This window comes from Thermobia domestica, chromosome 7 (assembly GCF_964235325.1).
Source record: "Thermobia domestica chromosome 7, izTheDome1.hap1.1, whole genome shotgun sequence".
NCBI classification, from domain to species: Eukaryota; Metazoa; Arthropoda; class Insecta; order Zygentoma; family Lepismatidae; genus Thermobia; species Thermobia domestica.
In genome coordinates, this window is record NC_137460.1 from 234,997,309 (window position 1) to 235,006,674 (window position 9,366).

General features: G+C 37.9%; 1 protein-coding gene across 1 annotated transcript; it reads right to left on the bottom strand.

The window, feature by feature from the left end:
- Positions 1 to 246: 246 nt before the first annotated feature.
- LOC145690757 (zinc finger CCCH-type with G patch domain-containing protein) lies at positions 247 to 6,546 on the bottom strand. The gene has a single exon (XM_081765975.1). It carries the CDS (start codon positions 6,421 to 6,423, stop codon positions 4,909 to 4,911), a length of 1,515 nt encoding a protein of 504 aa, XP_081622101.1. The 5' UTR covers positions 6,424 to 6,546; the 3' UTR covers positions 247 to 4,908.
- Between the last annotated feature and the right edge of the window lie 2,820 nt (positions 6,547 to 9,366).

Below are 9,366 nucleotides of genomic sequence, written 5' to 3' on the forward strand. Positions count from 1 at the left end.
GGATCGATCTCGGTTCTCTTCATTCTTCGCATAGTTTTTCTCCCATTTCACCCAAACAAGTTGTACTTAACTCTTGTTGATGAAAATAACTGTTTCAAATATCAAAAGGCTTTCTTACCCTCTTCAGAGTGAATTCTAGGTGCTTCTTGCGATTACTGTTAATGGTCCAAGTTTTGTTTCTTGAAACATGGCAATTATAGCATACTGTTTTCAACGCATTCCTCACTGTAGCCAATGGTACCTTTACTCGTCGTCTCTGCAGCTCATTTGCAAGCTGAGGGACACTTACTATTCGGTTAATTTTGATAGTATTATTATTATGTTCTTGTATCTATTTGATAGTTTTTGTGGGCGACCACTCCTACGTTCGTTTTTAATTAAGTTCGTAACGCTGAACCTATCTAATATCAACTGCATTATTGAGGGAAGTCGTTCCATGATTTCAGATATTTCAGACATTGTTTAGTCTGATTGTGAACCCTGATGATAAGTTTTCTTTCATTCTTCATTGTTTCTTTTCCTTTGTGCTCCATCTTACCTTTTACTATCTTTTGTTTGTGGTGAACGAAGGCCGAGAAATAGACTGATACTTCTGTCAGCAACCTTCTGAAGCACCAATGCAAGAGTATTCGTACTGAGAGTGCTTGGCAGATATCTTTACTAGGAGCAAAATTATGGTGTACGAATACTTTTCTGAAGGGAGTAAGACGTGAAACTATCAAACTACACTGAACAGGTGGCGCAACTGGTGAACTGTGTGCAAGATAGTGTAGACGCAAATGGATATGGTTCATCTATATGACATTTATCATCTCAAATTAACTTACTCGTTAATCGTAAACAGGCGTTCGTTCTTTATAATAAAACATCTTGGCATTTGAAGGCGGCGCTCCAAGTTCCCTTTAAATGCTGCTAGCAAATGAGAGGCCAGCGGTATTGCCACATTTACTTTGTACACACCCACGTCTATCCCCTGTCACCTGATCGCGCTGTAGTTTGGCTGCTTAGCCATGGCCACACCTCTTTACCACTTAGCAACGTCACGCCAGAGCTTGAGTTTTATTCGTTTAGCTGAAATGCCAAAAAGTTTGTCACAGGCTTTAATTAAAATCTGTCGATCAGAAACAGTGAAATTTGGGATCGCTCAATATGACACGAAACTTTATTCCTGAGGAACATGATAGTTTTGATCCAATATATTTAAATCGTATCTAATATCCACATCAAAACATTCACATACTGTTCTTTTAAAGAAATTTAATCCCGTACCTTCAATAAGACATACTCTTCGTCCACGCTAAAACTATTAGGTACTTTATTAAGGTCACAAAAATAATTTAGTCGCAACATTAAGTGACTGTATTTTATAGAATATTACACATGAATTCATCTAGTTATAATCTTAAATTTAGCTTCTATTTACAGTATTTGTGTATCAAATGGCCTATCAGACGTATCTACCACAATTAGTGACAACTACTCAAAACTACTGGACTAGCTTTGAGTGAAAGGTCCTGTCCAGTGCTGTTAAAAAGCCTACTTCGCAACTTTACGTTCCTCGAAAATACAAAAGTAGATTACTAGCAGACGCCAGGTGTCAGTATTAAAATCTGCGAACCAGTTAAATCAGTGTTGTTACTTAATAAAATGCTAAGATAGCGTTGTCAAGCTAAACGCTCACAAGGATTGAGACATTGACTAAGTGCATTCTAAAAGTACTGTAAGTTTTAGTATAATTTTCGAGAAACATAAATTACAATGACCAGTATTTACAGTTTTACTTCATCAAATAACTTCCAAACACAAATTAGAGGTAACAGCATTCATGTTTTATAAATTAAAAAAAAAAAATCCTTCTACGATTCCATAAATGGGTTCCTATTGATCCAATTTGTTACCACTATTTTTTTTTTCCGTAATGTGGCTACTCTTACCTTATCTTTTTAATCAGGGCTCGAAAAATCAAGGTGCACAAGATCGCCATGGCAACTGGAAACACAAGTCTGTCACTTAGATCTTTTGTGACATAGTATATTCCGTTTTTACCTGCTACTAATTCTGATTTTTATTTCTTGGATGAATTAAAAATACCTTAACATAAATAGCTCATCATTAGAGGATCTTCATTCATTCAAGAAAGTGAACGATTCGTGTTTTAGTGCTCAAGCTACGGGACATGATCATAGATAGAACATATATTTGTGTTTTTTAAAACTTCACTCCTATTATCTCCAATTGCTGTTACCTTTCGGCTCAACCTGCACACACTGATCAACTTTAGGCATACCACATTTCAAAAAACACGCAATATTCAGTACTTTGAATGGAAAGACATGTTTATAAGCAAGAAATTTCTGCAGGTGGTAGAATTAAATATTAAGTAGCTCAGCAATATTTCAGGTTTAGAATTGGGCATTACTCGAGAAAACAGTTCTACCAAATTTTGCCACATTTTTTACATTTTCACGCTAGTTTAAAGTTTTCCGCTTCTTTTAGCAGATCATACACTAAATGAGGAGCTCTATTATTATTTACAGATTGACTTCAGGAGTGCTCAGTATAAATACAGTGTGGATGTATGGCACACAAAATACAGTACACACAACAAGAACCAACTTCTGCTAAGTGGCCACTAAAAACACAAATGCTATCTAACAGGGTCAGAGCAGAAGCGCAGCATAGGGTCTAAGAGGGGATGCGTCCGTAGGCAGCAGGCGTGTCAGCGACGGTGGTATACGCATAAACAGGGCTAGTGGAAGAACACACAATACTTTCACTATCACTCAAAATTAATTTCCATATGCTGTGAACTAACAGTAATTATTCTCATTCCTTCACGAAAAATATTTCACATCCTATTTTACCTATAAATTTTCTATTAAGTAGAACGGGGCCGCGGTGGCTCAGTGGTAGAGCGGTCACCTCTGGTGCTAGGTGTCTCGGGTTCGATCCCAGCCCCCGCCAAAGGAACTTTGTGGTGGACAAACACCGTGTGCGTGGGTTTTCTCGGGGTTCTCCCGTTTCCTCCCACTTTCTTCATTCCACCATTTCATTCACTACTCATCAGCACCGTCTCCTTTAGCTAACCGGCATAACCGTGGGAAAGATTTCATTTCTATTAGGTAGAACTGCTTGCTCGAGTGAACCGTATAATTGTACGGTTACTAGTATAAAATGCTTACAAGTGCTCTGTTAAAATAAGCGAGTGCATAAGAAAGACGATTGTGTCAGATATTATTTTCCGCGGCGGAGTATTCTACTTCTGCACAGTGTACAAAAACTATTTTATTTTACAACTGTAGTATTACTAATGTGAGATGGCATGTAGTATCTACCCCACATCCATCGACGACTCCAGAGTCCGCGCCATGACTTATGGAGAGCCGTTGTAAACAACCTAACGTAACCCGAAATGACATCACAGTTACAAATAACGAACTGTAATCACAACCAAGTGGTTTGGGGAAGAAACTAAGTAATGCCTATAGTATGAAACAATTATATGTGCAATTGGAACTATATTATTGGGATAACTTACATGCTTTCACTACCCTCGCTTACGCTATACCCATCATTGCTGACGCGCGGTCCCACTTGCTTTACCCTATCCTGACTCGCTTAGATAGCATTCGTAGTTTCTGCTGACCATCTAGCACAGGATGATTCGTGATTTTACACTATCTTTTATACCATATACCCGGACCTGTATTTATAAGAAAATCATAAAGGAATTTTAATTTTTCAACAATTACTTCTGTGACCCTTGAACTTCATCTATGCCAACTAGGTAATGATACGTCACGCAGCGGAGATATTAGTGAAAGAATTATAACTGGTAATAGTTAAGAACAGCTACTTTTCATCTCCCGTGCACGAGGATACATCTTACTGTTGCACTACCTACAGAAATGATTCTATATCATGTATAAGTGGTAATAGAACACACAACAAACCCAGATCATGTTGTATTCACACTCCAACATGGAGTGAGAATACAGTGTGATCTCCGTTTCTTCTGTGTTCTATTACTACCTGTACACCAAATAGAATAACTTTTCTACGTAGTGCAACAGTAAGAAGTATCCACGTGCACGGGACATGCGATATGTGTTTTCAAATTCCCCCCACATAGTCATACACTAAGTACAAGGGCACATTATTATTCCCATACAATATAAAAAAAGAGATATTCCTAGAAAAACACCCTAAGTACAAGGGCAGAACTCAAGTCTGTTACCTACTTTTTAACATCCTAGATAGTCAATGAATAATTCCTGAAAGTATGGCGTTTCTCGTCCTTCCCTAAATGGGAAGTACGGCTCCTTAACTATAACCTTATAACTTTTCAACAATTATTTTAAGTGATGTGCCTAAACTTGACCTCCACGTTAATTCTTTCATATAATTTATTATTTAGAGCCATAACGTAAAGATCTGCATCTGATTGGATTTGCATTATTGGGGCTCCTAGTTTTCTAGTGACAAAAGTTTTCGAGCTCTGCTTGTGATTACTTATCAATAGTGTCTGGCACAGTCAATCAGCAGCACTAAAGGCAACAGTAGAAACAACCAGTTACGTACGTGATAATCATCTACGGATGTCTTAACTTTGGCCACTTCATTCATTTTTTTTTCGATTCAGTGATTTGGTCTTTCGGTTCCTATGGTCCAGTTGCGCATCGACAAATAGGACCGCTTTAAAAAGGCATAGTGTAGTAATTTAGGGTAAAGTAGAGCAAGATAGGGATAAGTAGGGTAGGGGTACGAACGGGTTAGTTTAAGGTTAGGGAAACTTTGACCCAGTTTTATAAATTGCACAGAACCGAAAGAACAGATCACTGAACCGAAAATGAATGAAATGGCCAGAGTAAATACTTGCCATCATCTATATTACACATGTAAATTTGATTAAAATACAGTTAACTTTTGCTTATCCTTATGACTTTTTTGTTGCTCGCTAATTTTTTTCTCGGAGTCTCTTAATCTATCAAGTTCTCGCTTTTTGAACTCTATTTTGTCCTTAATTTTTCCTTGGGTTACATGATTATCTTTGTGCCTGTGCAACGCTTCCCTTAACTTCAGTAAGTCCTTTTCGGCTCTCTTGATATCTTCACTCACTTGTAAACTGTGCACATTTAACTGCCGCGATGAACTTGATTCGCTTTTTTCACCAGTGACCTCCTTCGTTGGAACAGTCGGATCACTACTCTGCTGGCCTCCAAGTGTCACATTAATAAAATCAAACACTGACCCATCTTTCTTCGCTCGTTCATATTGCATTTTTAGTTTGGCTTCCTGCCTCCTTTGAATCATTTTTAATTTTCTATCTGCCTTAAAAAGATTTTCATCACCAGCGAACTCTTTTAGCTCCATGCAATGATCCAAAGATTTCCCAGCCGGTAACACAAGTGCTTCCACGGGATCGACTCTTCCCTCACTATTCTTTCCTAAGCCCATTCCTGTAATATAACCCATTTTCGCCATTAGCTTTGATCCAAATCCTTTTGTATGCTTCTCCCAGTCTCCTAAGGCAGACGATGAAATTTTTAGTAACGCATCACTTCCCAGTCCTGGCGTTTTCGTTTCTTCTTCCGAATCACTACTATCACTATCACTGTCGCTTACTGTACCGGTTGAATTCTCATCATTCTGAAGCGGTAAAATGTCCTGCAATTTAACTTCCGTTATAATTCCACTGGACTCAAATTTTACATCACATTTATCTGGTTTGGCTGTTAATACTTTAGCTCTATGCCAAAGACTGTCGGAATATTTTGCTAATACCACTACTCCATCTCGCACTAACGAGAAGTCTGGATGCGAGTATTCTTTCAACAACGAAAGTGGAACGATTTCCCCGTGAGAATAATGACATTTATCACCAGAAAAGCGGCAATTGCCTTCCAGAAAGTAGGGACACGGTAACATCTCTCGATGTGTTGGATTGATAAATATTACTCTCACTTGTATTTCCTGCATGTTTGTTACATTAGTATCACGTTCCACCACCTCACAAATAATAGCATTATGATAACTAGTTTGACCCCACTGATGTCCGTGAGGAGCTTGGCACTTCATTCCTTCCAAAGCATTTAAATCGTCTTGAATATCTACATCAGGAACACTATTTCCTTCTTTCGAAGAAGTTTGGTCCACTGCTTCAATTTCTGCCTTAAATAAGGCATACTCTTCGTCCATGTCAACACTATTCGGTTCTTTCACAGTATCCACTACATTATTTCCTTTCACACTACGTAAATTTTCCTTCGTTAAGTTTATCAATTCTTGAATATTTGATTGTAAAGAAATTAAATTATCCCGGTCGCTTCCTGTTGAAATACTAAGGGCTGCCTGAACTTGTGAAAGTTGTTGTTCGTATTGTTTTATGGATTCTTCTAATAACTCTGGACTTTCTGACTCCATTTCGTATTTAATAATTTACTATTTATGTTCTAGTAAATAACCATAAAATAATAAACATTCGACATCAACTTAACAAACATCACTACAATTTCTTCCATTTCTTCTTTAGTCACTGATGCGCATTTTTCTCTTGATTCTCAGAAGAATGCAACTAGCTTACAGAATATACACTTGTCCGTAATTAAGGATATCGAAAAAGCGATTAGATTAGCATGACGATGAAATGCAAACAGTTTCTAGTGGTAAAATAAGACATGTGTAATTTAAATCCACCACCATCAGTAGTTATACAAAAATCAAAATTGTTTATTCCTTTGCAAAGGGCTTCTACAGAGACAGGACCAGGTGAAATAATTGACGTAATAAGAACACTATTCCTTATTGTATACTATTACTATATATAATATAGTGTTTCCTTCAAAAGCTCTTTTATTTCATCACGTATCAATTTGACAACTCAACACAATTTTTGATTTTTAGCTTGCTGTAATCGACATACGACTACAAATTTTGTGAAAGAGGGTATGTAACAAACATGTGAAATGTCTCAGATCAACGTACGTTTCGTAACGGTTTCCTTCAACTCAAATCGAAATTTACATAAATTATTATTATTATTATTATTATTACATTTCTCGCTTTTCATTGCTGTACGCACAAGTTCGCGAAGACAGACACAGAATGTTGTTCAAGGTCCTTGAAACCTAAACTTGTCCCTAATCCCTCGATTTATTCATACGGCTAATCGATTTCAATTGCTGCTAAATCACATTGAATAGAGTTGATTTTGAGTTTAATGTCCCTTTCAGCAGCGAGGCTATATGAGACGGGACCTACTGATTAACGTGGAATCCGAATCACATGAGCTCCTGCCGGGAATCGAACCCGGGTTTCCCACGCCAAAGGCGCGTAACCACGAAGGAGTTCACATATCGAATAGATCCAATCGGATCATTATATTCTGTCCATTATTTCAACCAAATTTTTAAATGTTGCTTTCGCCTTACTCTCTGCTGGTCCATTCCAAAAAGAAATGCGTATGTTCAAATTTACAATATGGAAGTGGATATTATTCTCTTACACTTGATGATTAATAAATGCGAACAACAGGGTTTATAACTGCAAGTTAAAGGAAGGTACATACCAAGAAGCATAGGCGCCGAAGCCTGGGACTCAGATCCCTTGAGACCCTCATGTTGTCGTCCAGGGGACTCAGTTTCTCAAATGTTTCAGTGTCATTTTCGCGTTCTTATATCTATAAAACATTTTTTTTTAGATTTTTCAAATAAGGTGCATTTTCATTTTGGGAACACAATAGTATCCCAAAATGATTCTCTATTTTCTTGATTATATATTGCAGGTTATTTACATAGTACTAAAATATTGCTCCGCGTGTATGTGACCAAATTATGCTCGCCAAACAATTACCTGAATCAATAACGCCAGTTGCGACAGTGTTCGATATGTTTCCCTTAATTCCGAACTTTGGCCCTGCAACGTAGTTTCCATTGCAGAAAGCTCCGTACGAGAACTATGAGAAAGCATTCCTTCCATTCCTCTTTTCAGAATCCACTCAGTTATCACACGCATCTTGACAAAAGCATTTTTAAAGCAGCCCTAATCCACAAAAGTAAATTGGGTTTGCATCTGGAGGCTTCAGAGGTATCTCGTTAAAAGATATGCTAGCATCTTTCATATCATTGTAAAATGCGAGGTACGATCTTAAGGTGTGTGGCGGTGCCTTAATGTATGCGGACCGTGTTTATATTATTTCCGTACATTTCTGATAGCTTCTGCTCGTACTCCTGGTAGTACTATGAATTGATTTTACAGTATGTCTTCATCCTGTGAATCTTCAATTTGCCCTGGTGACAGTAGCTGTCTGGTCGGCAACCACTATGTACGTTTTCGAAGAAAGAGAAAAAAACTATTGCATGCTTTCGGGAAAAAAAACTATTTTCTGAAGCACTACGCGCCTTTGTCTTTGTGCATAATGGCTCTTGATTTGCCACAATTAGAAAGGTACATTGTGGAATGAAGGAACGCATCCTTTTCGAGATGTATTCATTAACCCTCAATGCATAGTGGGACAGATATGGGTCATAGTGGTAAATAATCTGTTCTTTCCAATATAACAGTGTGTAGTTGTAACGCCCCTATACAACTTGTCTACAATTGTATCACTAGTATAACTTACAATGTACTTCTTGTAAATATATGCATTTGGCAACCCTGTTGAAACATCATGTTCGCGGGTTCGCGCAAAGGATTCTGGGTACTCAACCAGGAACATGAAGACGTAATGGTGATAGTAATCTTCGCCTGCTAACATAATTTTGTTACATCTTACTTATTAGTGGTCATCGTAGTATTCAAAATGGTTTTAGTTTACTCTGCAACCTAGGGAACAATTTCTCATAGTTTTTCGTGTGCAACTAGTTTGAATAGCATCAATTTTTAGATGGTGTTGGGAAACAGTCTTCCGCCTTAGCTCACCACGTGAGTCGACCTTGTTTGTGCGAATTTTCCAAGCTTGCTCTTATAGCGTTGTAAAAGCATATGTACATTTCCAGTGCACAGTCTTGTGGAGTGGTTTAGTCATCATGTTAGTATTAGCACACATTTTCAACTTACGGCTTGAATTAAATAGTATCATGTGCAGCTAAGCTCTTAGTAGCGGGGCCCCAACCCATCCACACTGTCCATGAAGCAATGTAATAATTGAGCATCATCTCCGTCTGTTTTATCAATCTGCATCAGTGCAGTTATTTACTATGGAAGTACCAGGAGCGTATAGTAAACCCATCAGTGACAAGATAACTTTCTGTGAGTGGACTCCAGGAAGCAGCCAACTCAACAAGACAAGTGAACAGTACGTATGGCTGCATGATTACCGTATTTTCATAATAATCTTGAATTTATTGCTCCGCAACTCAAGCTCAG

Coding starts and splice junctions, on each gene's coding strand:
- LOC145690757 (XM_081765975.1), bottom strand. CDS start 6,423: ATGGAGTCAGAAAGTCCAGAGTTATTAGAAGAATCCATAAAACAATAC.